The sequence below is a fragment of the Rhinolophus hipposideros genome, assembly GCF_964194185.1.
Source record: "Rhinolophus hipposideros genome assembly, chromosome: 11".
In the NCBI taxonomy this organism is placed as follows: Eukaryota; Metazoa; Chordata; class Mammalia; order Chiroptera; family Rhinolophidae; genus Rhinolophus; species Rhinolophus hipposideros.
Window position 1 is genome coordinate 76255146 of NC_138057.1, and position 13308 is coordinate 76268453.

Below are 13308 nucleotides of genomic sequence, written 5' to 3' on the forward strand. Positions count from 1 at the left end.
ATTTTCTGCTTTTACAGTGTCCAAACACATTCCCTTTTCCTACATTAAAGGTACCAGTGGCAAAGGTCAGAAAATTAAATGATGGATGAAAATTAGAAAAATACTTAGCATTGAAAAATTGGCAGCAGTAAAATGATTGAGTAGCAGAAAATGGCAGCAGTAAGGTTATCGTGTGGTTGCATTAAAATGGCTGATTCAAAACACCCTACTTGGATGAGAAATCTGTACCTGTTGTATATACACAGTGTTGTCTTGGTGGGCCAGGCGAGTTGTTCTTCTTTGGGGCCTCTGGAGGAGGTGTACGACTGAGGAAGGACCCCAAACTTGGAGTCAGCTCAAATCTTGGTGGCCTTGTCTCCTCGTAGTGGGACTTTGGGCAGTTCCTCGACTCTCAGTTTCTTCTTCTGTAAACGGGGAAAGAACCCACTTCTTCTGAGGGTCTCATGAACATGAGAAAGAACATCCAGCACGAGGCCCACCAACGCAGGTGCCAGTGAGGGTTCTCTCTTCCTTTCCTTTGTGATGAAAGCTGATGGTTTTGAAGTTGTCCACTCCCATCTCCCCCCACCCCCACACAAACAAGGTACTGTATCTGCTTTTGAATTCCCAAGACTGAACTTAAGATTATTTACTGACAGATGTTTTCCTAAAAGGCATATTTAAAAAGTCAGAACTTCAGTTGAGAGGGCTACAGAAATACACTGAAATGAAGAGTGGAAATCTTTTTTTGTCAATGAAACTGCATTTTCTGTGCAGTGGGCAGAGCTGTCCCTTTGGAACAGTGCAGAGTGCCCCGGCGGTATTTCACTTGGCTCGTCTTCTGAAAGGGCAGTCCTGCCCGGAGCGCCAGGCCAACACTAACTCGGCAGCACCAAGGCTCCGCGTGGAGGGAGCACCAGGCCGCATCTCTATAAAGACCATATTTACACTCTGGTCGGAGCTGCAGTTGGAACGTTCCACGTGGAGGGAAGTGCAGCCGCCATGGCTGTGCTGAGTCTGCTGGTTCCTAGAGAAGTAACACAGGGTGTGGAAAGCACAGAGGGCCTGGTGTCAGGAGGCCTCAGGGAGAAGGGACATGGCAATGGGAACACAAAGTATGCAGGTCTTGGGCCTCCAAACCCCAATGTCAAACCTGGTAAGTGTTGAGGTGATCAAGATTGGGTGCCAAAGTCCCTTCCCTGCTTCCTTGCTCCTCTCTGGGGTCATAGCCTCCCACGGTGGCCAGTCCAGGGCTCACTGTCCCCAGCACAGGGCCTTTCCAGTAAAGTGAAATTGGAGCCTGCAGCCAGGCCAAGACCTAAGTGTTGCTCCCGGTTTCCTCCCTGGGGCCCCAGTGGAGAAATGAACCGCCCCACCGACTACATCAACTTCCAGTGCAGTCACCTTTCCTACCGGGGAAACATGGCCCATGAATGTCTGACCAGGTTGACTGGCAGCTCCCCTTGAGGCAGGAGCTAAGAACTGGGTAGACAGTGGGCCTGTGTGGGCAGGAGTGGTGCCTTTTCTCTCCGGCTGCGTCTGGGGCTGGGGTGAGGGGCAGAGTCCTTCCTGGCCATGAGCTGGACTAGACCTTGCGGCTGGCCAGTGTCTGACAGGCCTTTTCTCCCCCACGTACCTGAGGACCTAAGCACCTGAGCCATACAGAGGCCGCTGTGGCTGTAGGAATCGTTCTAGGGAGGTGTTAGTCCAGACGTGGGCACGGGGAGAGCCTTCTGTGATATCACCCTGGCACGCTGCTTTTGCGTGAGAACCGTATGCTGTGTTCAGTTATTCCCATTGATGGTCTGTCTCCAAAGTCTTTTTGCCACGCCCAGAAACATTTTTCTAACAGGAGAAATGACTAGTTGTTGAAACTGGACCTGGAATGTCCTAGCCAAATTAACCTCTCCGAGAGCTGGGACACGTGGAATGCTGAGGTGCAAATCTTGCCCCGGTCGGCTTTAAATCCGGGGAGTCCTGGGCGAGGGCAGGAGAGCACACACCGGGCAGGGATGGCAAGGAAGTTGTATGTGCTGCCTGAGTCCCCTGTATCCCGGAGGTTCGCGGAAATGACGTTTTGGTTATGAACATATACATTCTACGTCAGTCGCCACTTTTCAGTGAACTAGAGTACAAAACAATAACCTAACACAGGGGCAGCTGGTGCAGTCCCAAAGGCGTCTCAAGTTCCTGTACGCTTTCAGAGTTGATATTATGAGTATTGTTTCTAGTCTTCTGGGGAAAGGGTCCAAATGTTCGTCCCTGCTGTTGAGGTCCCTTAATGTGCCCTCAGATGAAGGGCACGAAGCCTGGCGCTGACGACATTTTCAGGAGTTTATGAAAGTATTAAAGGCCTTAAAAAAATGGATTAGTTCTGAAATATGAAAAGAACTACAAACTCAAAAGTTATAAGTATGTGATTAAATTTCTGCAGAGTGTAACATCTTGTCAAATTCATTAATTGTTAAATTTAGTCTTCATAAAAATGCTATTACTTTTGAAAACAATGCGTAGGTGGATTTTTCTCACTTCCCCAGATTTCTTGAACATGCCTGGTGTTTGCTGAGAAATCTGAGCCAACCGTAAATTAATTGTGTTACTCTTGGCCAAATAATTTCAACAGCAAAATTATTAAAATCCTTTCAAACTTTTCACAGTAAGAATTATAGCAGACGTGTGAGGTGGGTGATTTCAGTGCATTTGATACGTCCTGAAGCCCCCTAACTGAGAACGCTTAGGGCCCACGTGAGCTTAAGGGGTCCCTTTTTCTGCCTGTTTGACCTCAGGATAGATAGACAGCGCAGTATTGCTCCCCAAAGAATACTTGTAAACACATTGACCCCCCAGGATCCCATCAATACCCTTAGGCAGGGGGAGAAACCAGGATTTAAAAAGAAGAGGTTAGACCAGGAGGGGCTATGGCAGATTCGCTGTATGCAGTGGGAGTGGAGTCCTGAGGCTCCCGGGTCCCAGGCTCAGTGGTGCCCGAGGCTCCCTGGGTGACGGGGCAGGAAGGGTCTCTGGCCACGGAGGTGGACAGCACATGGGGCTGCCTGGGCACAGTGACGAGCATACCCGAGACCGTCTCAGCCCAGAGATTGGTGGTGCTGGCATGCAGGCACCTCATGGAAGAGCTCCTCAGACCCACGCCTGCAACCCACAAGCCTGGGGGGCGGGGGTAGTCCTGGGGTCGGCCAGCCCCTCAGCCCTTTCCAAGAAAGGGAATCAGCTCTTGGGGTTGTTCTTAGGAATGGATGGTGGCTTTCATTGCTCACCTTTTAATTTCCCAAATGCTCACAAACCCCTCTTTCTAATCTTTTGTAGTTTTTCTGGGGTTTACCACAAGCCAATTGGCATGTCATTTCTAGTATTTCATCCTTTTTCTCTTTCGGAAAACAGATCATTGCCCAACACCAAGCCTGGTCTTCATGCCTTTTTGGTGATGGCTGTCAGTGGTTCTGAGAGCATATCTACAGGCCCTCGAAGACCTACTTATCGTCCTCAGGGTTCCCATAGCGCCTTCCATGTTTATTTCTACTGGTGTATAATAAGAACGATGACTACCTCGTAGTAGAGCCTTTACACGCTCTCTCATCTCATCCTCATGCGCCCCTGCAACACTGAGGAAACTGAGGCTCCAAGAGATCACACAGCCAGAAAGGGAGGATCTGGGGATAGAACTCAGCCCTGCCCTCCGAGCCCTGCACAGTGCTCTGGCTGTCATACCGTGTTAGGATTGTTCGGGGTCTGTCTCACCACCAGACTGTGGGCTTCCTGGGGGCAGGAGCCTTCTCAGGGGCAGTGATTATCTGATGACCTTCTCAGTCAAGCGCAGAGAGTCGCTTAGTGCCCCACATGCCATCCTCCATCTCCTAGCTTCTCACCACCATTGGCTGCATTCCTTTTGTTATCTTCATTCTGCTCTTTCCAGTTTAAGAACCAATAACAATAAATCCATCTGGAAACAGGGACCCCGCGTGGTCTGCATCCTTCCTCAGTGCCAGTAGAGACCCCTGGGAAGCACACTGAGCCCCTTTTACAGCAGTGAACTGCCCATGGCACTCAACAGCCCTAACCAGCTTTGTTTAGACAGTGTCGTAGGGTGCTAACTTAATTCTGCTTTCTTTATCATTTTTTCTGGGGGAGGATCTCAGAGTTACGATACAGTCTACTGCATAAATTTCCCACAACAATCCCTTTGTGTGACTAGTGAGCTGGATACAAATGCCTGAGTTCCAGGATTTTCTAGATTACTTTCAGTTTGCCAAGTGCCACACTGTTGGAATTTTCAGGCCACAAGATGCCAGATCACCACTTTTAACGGTAACAAGCTGATAGTTTATCTCCTGGGCTGTAAATAGCCTGAGTGTTTAGCCAAATGTCTTCTTTGGAAAATGCCTGAGTCATAGAGGAAGAGCCCGCCATCACACTGAAAAGGCTCTCTGTGACCCAGTCCCTGAGGTACCCCATGAGGAGGAAGGAGAAAGCCAAGCTGGAAGGAAGATGACCCAGCTCGAACTGAACTTGCTTTTGTTTATGAAGAAGCTAGCAAAGAATGCTCTTTGAAATATCACTGGATTACGTAGTTTGTAATGAATTTGGGAATCTTATTTTGTTCAACAATAACATTTTAGAAACAAGGCAGCATAGTACAGTGAAGAGCACAAGCTCCGGAGGCCGGAGAGCTGAATGGGGTTTTCCCTCAGCCTCTGCGACCCGAGGCCCAGTCACCGGTGACTGGAGACACTCTCACCATCCTCACAATTTCCAGATGAATCTCCAACTCCCCACAGCGCTCAGGCTTGGAAGCCCAGTGGGCTAGAGCTGGTCTGCACATCTGCCCAACAAACAGCTTTTCGCCTGGATTGACGATTGTTGACCTCCAGGAGGAATGGAAGCCACAGTGTGCTATATCTCGTTCTCTATTTGAAAACATACCACTATGCCAGGGAACCACAACCTAATGTACATATTTCCCACCTTATAGGGGGAAACCAAATAAAAGGGGGGAAATCCCCCTGGGAAAACACTTGTTCAAGTGGTCCATGCCTCCTTGACCATAGGCCGTCTGTCATGAGCGGTAGGCAGTTTCTGTGTGCTACAATATCAGTGAGGCAACATGCTTGCCACCTAATGTGGCCCCCAAGCAGATCATAGCTGCTGAGTTTTATATATTTAAGGTTGACATATTTAAAGAAATCCAGAGCTAGACTTAGCGATACGTTGAAATGCTGACTAGAAGTAACTCTAGAGAATTTGTCCAGATCAGATACAAATTAAAAATCAGATTTATCAATAGCTTCAGTTGGGTCCATTAACTAGAAAATCAAGTGCATATTATGTTTTCTGTGGGAGGGCTCAATTGATTTAGATGCTCTGTAATATGATGCTAACTTTCAGTTCTGCTTTGTTTTTGTGCGTGTGGCATCTCAGGATTATGATATAGTCAGTACGTAAAGTCACCACGACAGTCCCTTTGTGTGACTAGTGAGCTGACCACAAATGGTTGGTTTAGTTGGTTCCTTCTAGGTGGTATTGTTTTAGTGGATTCGTAGTGACAATGTCTTGTGTTGTTAGAAAGTTCTAATAACAAGCCTACCGACTGTTCCCAGAGCTCTTTTACAAGGAGCTGCTTGGAACCTGGTACATGAAATAGTGACAGAGGGTCAGGTCCTAGGCAGCTGGCACCTGGGGCCAAGTCAAGCGTTTATAGAGTGATTTTCACACCAGTTCCCCTCCAGCCTTTCCATGGAAATGTGCAATATTCCAGAGTGGTTAAGACAGACTTGGGTTTGATCCTTGGCGGAACTACTTACTAGCTGTGTAATCTTGGCTAAGTTAGTTAACCTCTCTGAACCACAGTATCCTAGATGTTACAAGTCCAGGGACCAATCTTGGCTCTGCCACTGAGGCTCTGGGATGGGAGGTTCTGTGCCAGGGTGGCTGAGAGGCCTCACACAAGCTCTAATATTTTATGATTTTATGGCTCCTTCATTCCATTGAGAAACAAACTGATTACGTTCTCTTTCTCAAGAGAGAAAAAAGCTGGATGTGCCTACTCCTTTTGGTTTCTAAAGATTCGTTTCAGACAAGCGCTCGCTGTGTCAGCTAGAGGCAGCATGGCTTCTTCTTCTATCAGTGTCTAGGGTGGGTGCTGTGGCAGGAAGTCTGGCATGTGCATGGCTGTGCCTGGGCTGAACTGAGCCCTGAACAGCATGCCAGGCCTCCCAGAACCACCTGAGAGAAGGCTGGAGCTGAGACCCATCCTGTCATTTCCTTTGCTTCTGAGAGAGTGAACCCCGCAACATTCCTCTGTAACAGACCTGACTGGTGTGTGTGTGACAGAGCTGGAGAAGGAGGTTGGGGGATGTGTTGAGTATGAGAAAGAGTAGAGAGGAAGGAAGGGCAGCTGCAGCAGGACCCCAAGGAGAGAGGGCCGGAGAACCAGGTGGCCCAAGCCTTGTCACAAGCGTCATCCTAACTGAAATGCTCCCAGCTCTGGCCAAACCTGACAGAGGGAACAAAACTCAGGTGAGATGCCCCGGGAAGCCAGGAGCTGCCTGGTTCTCCCTCACTCAGGCTCTAGGCCTGGGCTTGGCCTGGGGCCAGCCTGTTACCGTCTGGCTGGGAACACGATGGTGAGGAAAGCCTCAGATAAGCGGCCATGGCTCCCTCAGTCCCCGGGGAAGGGGACGCTGTGGGCTGAGCAGCCTAGACATTGAGGAAGAGTGGATGGCTCTGTGGTTGCGGAATGAAAGATTCAGAAGCTGCCAAAACTTGAGGGCAAAGGTGCTTAATTGCAAAGGTGTTTCTGGCTGAGTGATGTCTCCAGGAACAAAGAATCTGTTGGGCAGAAGCATAGAAGAAGGTTTTGTTTTCCAGGACCAAACCTGCCCCCCAGCTCTCCAAACAGGCCTGATAAGAGCTTTCTGCTGATTGGCTGAGAGAGACAGTCTGGCTTTTCCTCCCCACTTAGTCCAGTACCAGGAAAGCCCTTCAGCTTCCACAGCCAGCTGCTCAGTCTCGGCTGCTCAGGCCTGGTGTGGGAACTCAGTGGTCAGATGGGTCATAAGGGATCGATTCCTGACAACCGATACCCAACATTTGGGAGGCTTTGCTTTAAGAGAAAAAAAAGTAAATTAGAGCACGTTCAAGTTATCTCCATAGTAAAGTATCTGCCATGCCCTCCCAAGCAGGTTCGCTTTCAAGAGGGAGGAAAGGGGTTGCGTGTGTGCCGGAGCCCTGGGCTGTGACTGTGAGGACGCAGCGTGCGAACCATGGAGGTGCCAGGACTAAGGCCACGCCCGTGGGTCTTTACACAGACGCATCTCCGTGAGGGACTCGCCAGGCACTAGTTTCCCAACTCCCATGTCCCCCTGGTAAACTGCTGTGCGTCCTTAAAGATGCGACCCTGAGGTACCCACCTCTGCTCCCCTGTCCTCTTCTACTTCACTCAGACTCAGTTACGCCACCTTAGTGTCCCCAGAGCCCCGCCTGTGCCCCTCAGCACACGTGGTGTTACCATGGTAACCGCACAGCCCAGGATTTTAAGTGCATTTCTGATCTCAGGTACTTTGTTATGTTGGTCCCATAAGTTCTCACAAGATTCTGGAAATTTCCACCTTGACAAATGCTTCCTGTCAGAGAAACCCTTTGTCAGACCTGAGGTGCTGATTTTAGGAGATAGAACTGGTGGGCATTGGATGGATCCCAGCGCGTTCATGCATCTGCCACCTCCCCCAGGCTGGGTTCCTGAAGGTCGGGGGCCACATGTTCCACCTGCTCCCCAAGTCTAGCTCTGTGACCAGCACAGAGTAGGGTCTCGCCGTTGTTGGCTGCCCCATAGGACATCATTATCACTTTCTGATTGCATTGAGTTTCCAAACAACCCTGTGATATTACGACTCTTGCCCCCGTTTTACAGAGGAGAAAATTGAGGCTCAAAGGAGTTAAGTAACTTTCTCATGAGTAAACAGCTAACGAGGGATGCATGCAAACCTAAGTCTTCATTACTACACTGTACATCTGTCAGCTCAGTTCCAGTTCAGCAACGTCCTGAAATTGTTGAGTCAGAAACCAGAGATGCTTAGGTGAGAGGAGATCTATTGACTAACCACTGGCGTTGGCCTGACTCCCATCAGGATTATGACACACGCCTTCATTGGGTGCCCAAGGGCATGTTCTGCCCTCTGGGTATTCTACCAAGACACATTAGCACACTCTGCCTTCTCTTTTGGAACTTCTGATTTAAAACAGACGCATGTGCAGTCGAACCAGTCATCAGCTGTAGAATGCCAGAGCTAAAAAGGGACCGTTTATTTATTTCAATCTCCTTTTTTTAAGACGAAGAGACCAAGACCAAAGGAGACTCATAGCTACCATGTATTGAAACTTACCATGGGCCCAGCACTGTGCTAAACATTTTTTCAGTATTTCATTTAATCCTCAGTAGGCTGTTTTAATCCATCCCCATTGACAGGTGAGGAAACTGAGGCTCTGAGGGGTGAAGTGACTTGCTTACTATCCCAGAGCTAATCGGTGGGGGAACTAGAACTGGAATCCAGGTCAGTCTGCTGCAGAACATGTGTTCTCAATCTGCATGCCCAGGAGAGGGCTCTCCCGTGAGGTGCTGCATGAGGGGCGGGTGGATGCCCTGGCCCACGCCCCCGGCAACCTGCAAACAGTGCCACCTTGTCCTTTGCACAGGGCGCAACCTGCACTCAGGTTCTGCCCCTCTCAGGAACCAGCAAGAAGCTGCCCTTCCCAGTAGTGGTGGTTATTTTCAGAAGTGTGAAATGCGTGTAAAACAGGATAGTTTCAGTAAAAATATCTCCCTGCTTATACAACGAAGTGGTACCAAAATCACTGACTTTGAGCAGATATGTGGTTAATTTTTGCAAAGACGAATCTAGTTCTCCTATGACAGCCATTTGGAAGGCTCACAGGTTCCTGGATGAAGGGGAGACGGAGCTTCAGGGCGCTGGGCTCGTGCTCCCCCTGGAGTGAGGAGCCCCAGAGTCCTAAAGCACAGAGTAGTCAGCCCTAGACTTAGAGTGAACAGGCCCCAAATCGCATCCAGCCTGAGGATCCTCCCGCTCTGAGCAAGTCCTTTATCCTCTCAGTTAACCTTCCACAAGGAACTGCAGGGGTTAATGATGTAATAAACGTACATGAAAGGGCCCGGCGCCAATATCTCTGTCAAGCTTCAGAACCCACCAGCTACCTCCCTCTACCCCACAGTGATTCTGAGAATTAACCATGTTTTAAGGTGAAACGTATTTAAGAGTCTATGGAATGCTTGAAACTTGTAGACCACAGCAGACTCTAGGAAATGTATGGGCTTTGGAAAGTAATCGCCCCCCACCCCCACCCCACAAGGTGTTTATCATACGTTGAACTTGGTCACCCTTTCTTTTCCTTTGGACTGTTGTTTGTTCAGTGGGCATTTACTGAGTGACTGTTCTGCGCCAGGCACAGTACAGAGCTTTCAGGAGAGCCACTCTGCTTGCCAACATAGAGCATCTAATGCAGAGCCCAGGAAACTACAGGTCTGGGGTTCTTCCCTATCACAAGCCAGAGAGCACCTGTTCTCTTCTGAGACTCCCCGTTTCACGGCTCTACCTTGGAGCATCCATCTAAGGAATGTGGTCCCCCTCGCACCCCACCAGCCCCAGCGGCTGTGCCCAAGGGATCGCTGGGGGGTTACACAAGTCTCTTGGCCCAGCTTCAGCTTGCCGTGGCTTTTCCCCAACTCGTGGCCACAGCCAAGGGAAGCCTGGCGCCCGACTCTGAGGCCCAGATGGCGCAGGCTCCCGGAAGGACTTACCGGACGGCTTGTCTGTGGAGGATGGGAGGCTGGTGAGGGTGGGCATGGTGGGCAGAGGGGGCGGCAGCACCTTCAGGTTCTGGTCACTCTGGATCTCGTTGGTGGAGATCTGATTGGTGATGCGGTTGTAAGGGGACGGCTGGTAGACCTGGGGCGGGGCGGCGGGGGGCGGCTGGGGCACGGGCCTGGCGTCGGGCCCGCGCTGGCAGTGCTCCTCCAGCTGCGCGATGATCTCCGACTGGTTGTGGGCCAGCGTGGCCAGGTGCTGGTACTTGTGCTCCAGGTCCTTGTACTTGCTGGCCAGCTGCAGCATGTCGGCCGTCTGGTTCAGGATGCGGTTCTCCAGCTGGGAGAGCTCCAGCGCGTTGTCGCGCTTGCGGATGATCTCGTGCAGGAGCTGCATGTACAGCTGCGTGACCCGCGAGTTCATGTTGCGGCTCTCCTTGCGCAGCAGCTTCACCTCGCTGACGATGCCGCCGTCCACCTCCACCAGCTGCTGCAGCGTCTCGATCTGCCGCTTCTGCTTGAGCAGCTCGCTGTTGAGCAGCTCCAGCTCCTGCCTGTGCACGCGGTTCTCCAGGAGCACCTCGGGCTCCTTGGAGTTGACGCAGATGGCGCCTGTGACCCGCTGCTGGGGCACAATGAAGGTGTAGGTGCACTTGTCCGGGGGCTCGCCGGCCCGCTTGTACCTGTTCAGGTATATGAACTCACTCGGCGAGCCCTCCTCGGTGCCCTCCAAACCCTCCTTCTGGCCGGCCGCAGCTCCCAAGGCGGCCAGCAGGCCCAGCCACCAGCACGTGGCGCACAGCCGCCTCATGGTCCTTGCAAAATGGCGCTGCTTCTTTGTGAACAGAGCCTATGAAAACCTGAAAGTAAACAGAAGGGGAGACTCAGTAATGGTCCTATCGCTGCCAGTGGCCTGTGCCATAAATGAGCTCAGCCTTCTCACCAAGCAGATCTTTCCAAGAATGCAGCTTCAGAAGGCAGCCCTTCTGGAAGCAACAGAAGGAAATCGGCAGGCCCCAGCAGAGATAGAAAGGAAAAGGGAGGAGACCGGGGCCTCTGAAGGCAGGAGGCCACAGCCCGGCGGCTACTGCAGCCAGTTCCAGGGCCCGCAGCCTGAGCCGGGAGGGGAGGCAGGAGAGGTTGCCTGATTCTACACGTTCATAGCCCGGGACGTTCCCCGTCACAGCGATCGCAGCTGTGAGACAGCAGGATTCTCTCTGAGCCCTTGTGCTGGACCCCACGCTGCACGAGGGCAGGCACTCGATTCAGTCCTGTACCCCTGTGTGCTGCGCTGAGCAAGCGTTCAGCAAATAGTTGTTAAATGACTGAATTGCTGGAAATAGTATGGAATGTGTCCGGTTTGTGGTGGACTGTGTCAGTGGAAGGATGTGTCCAGTCCCATGGCTTTGGTCTGTGTGTTAGCTGAGCTGCAGAGCCCAAACAGGAACAAACAATCGAGCTCTTCTAAATCCAAATATTTGCCATAGCCAGTGACTGCACGGTCCGGATCGCTGCAGCGTGATTACGCCAGGCGGGAGCAGAAAACAGACATGCCTCCAGAGTTGTCCCAGTTCTGTTCTTGGACCATGCATACCTTCCCCAGATAGTCATCGAACGTCTGTGGCGTGCCAGGCAGTGTGCTGGCTGCTGGAGCTATGGCTGCGAATAGGACAGAGCCCGCCCCTGCCCTCAGGGGGCTTACCCATCATTACAGTCCCTAAGTGCCGTGGAGCGGAAGCAGCATATGCTATGAAAGAGTACCGGGGAGCTGACCTCATTGGAGGGGTCAGGGAAGCTTCCCTGAGAAAGTGACCTACACGCTGACCCTTGAGGGATGAGTAGGAGTCGGCCAGGCCAAGAGCGAGCGAGGGCACGGACATGCGCAGATCCCCCTCTCGCCTCCTCAAGAGCATTGCTCCGGCGTCTCCCCTACCTCTCCCGCATGATCCCGTCGTCCCCACGATCATGCTGTTGTTTCTCTCAACTTAAAGGATTTCCTCTCTTGACCTCACATCCTCCTCCAGCTACTATTCCATTTCTGTGCTCCCCTTTTTAGCAAAACCCTTCAAAGAGTTTCACTCTTTACTCTTTCCAGAAAGCCCCTCTTGTCCTGTTCTCTCTTGAGCCGACTCCCATCAGGCCTCCACTCCACTCCAGATGCTATAGACAGAATCACCAGTGCCCTCACTGGCCAGACCAAATGGCCAGGTCTCGGTCCTCGTCAATACCTTGCCTCTCAACACTGTGGGATGTGTCTGGTCTGTCCCTTCTTGGACCTCCTTTCCCGAACGCCATCCCTCTCCTCCGGTCTCATCGGCTATTGCTTCTCAGTCTTCTTTGCTAGTCCATCTCCTGTCCTGGGGCTGGAGGCCCAAAGCTCAGTTCCCCTCTCTGCCTCAGTCATCTCAGTCTGGTGGCTTTAATGACCGTCAAGCATTGAGAACTCCCACATTTGTTTCTCCAGCCTGGACCTCATCCCTTGACTCCAGACTTGAACATCCAACTACACCTTTGGCCTTCCCGCTCGGCTGTCTGCTAGGTACCTCAGACGTAATTTATCCAGAAATGGACTCCTGGTGTTCCCCAGACCTCCCTCCCCACCTGTTCATTTCAGTTTCTGCTGTGTTAGTAAAGGGCAACTTCATTCTTCTAGTTGCTGAGGCCACAACCTGGAAGTCATCCTTGACCCCTCCCTTCCTCCCACCTTCTCTCCTTCCCTCCCTGCCTTCCTTCCTCCTTCCTTCTTTCTTTCCTTCCTTTCCTTTCCTTTCCTTTCTCCTTCTCTCCTCTGCTCTCTTTCCTCTTCCTCCTCCTTCTTCTCCCTTCTCCTCCTCCTCCTTCTCTCTCGTCCCCTCCCATCTAATTCACTACCAAATTGTAATAGCAGTGTCCTGAAACTATTCTCAGAATCCTACTGCTTCTCCCACCTCCCCTGCAACCTGGTGCAACCCTCCGTCACCGCTCTCCTGGACCTAACTGGCCTCCCTGCTCCTGTGCTTGCCCGCTGCTGTCCGTCCTCAACCCAGAAGTCGGAATGATCCTTTTAAAAAAGTCATTATCAGGTCACTCTTCTACTAAACTCCTTGTGGCTGCTCATCTTGGAGAACAAGCTCACAGGTGTCTCAGGCCCCTCATCTGGCCCCATCCCTCACTCCTCTCATCCTCCTTCACCCCAGTCCAGCTGCACTGTCCTCCTCGCTGTTCCTCAAGCTCCTCAGGGCCTGCACACCTGCTGTTTCCTAGCTAGCACTGTTTCCTCATTGCTCACTGCCTTGCCTCTTTCAGGAATTGGCTGAAATATCACCTTCCTAGTGAAGCCCTCCTGCTTCCTTAAAATTGTGACCTCACTACCTTTCTTCCCCCTCCCGAGTCCTCATCCTCATCAGACATATAGTGTCTTCCTACCCCACTCCTGTGAGTGTAAGTGCCACCCGGGCAGGAGGGTGTCTGTTCTGGCCACAGCTCCACTCTCATTGCCTGGCGCGTGGCCTGGAATA

General features: G+C 51.5%; 2 protein-coding genes across 9 annotated transcripts in view; one reads left to right on the forward strand and one right to left on the reverse strand.

The window, feature by feature from the left end:
• The window catches only part of RALGPS1 (Ral GEF with PH domain and SH3 binding motif 1), a 246640-nt gene that overhangs the window by 136613 nt on the left and 96719 nt on the right, over positions 1-13308 (forward strand). The window lies entirely within an intron of this gene.
• Positions 1-13308, reverse strand: part of ANGPTL2 (angiopoietin like 2) — a 34815-nt gene that overhangs the window by 10085 nt on the left and 11422 nt on the right. For both annotated transcript variants that reach the window (XM_081067253.1, XM_081067254.1), the window contains exon 2: positions 9806-10671. In XM_081067253.1, the coding sequence (XP_080923379.1) occupies positions 9806-10622 (817 nt within the window). In that variant the 5' untranslated portion in view covers positions 10623-10671. The remainder of the gene's footprint in view (positions 1-9805; positions 10672-13308) is intronic.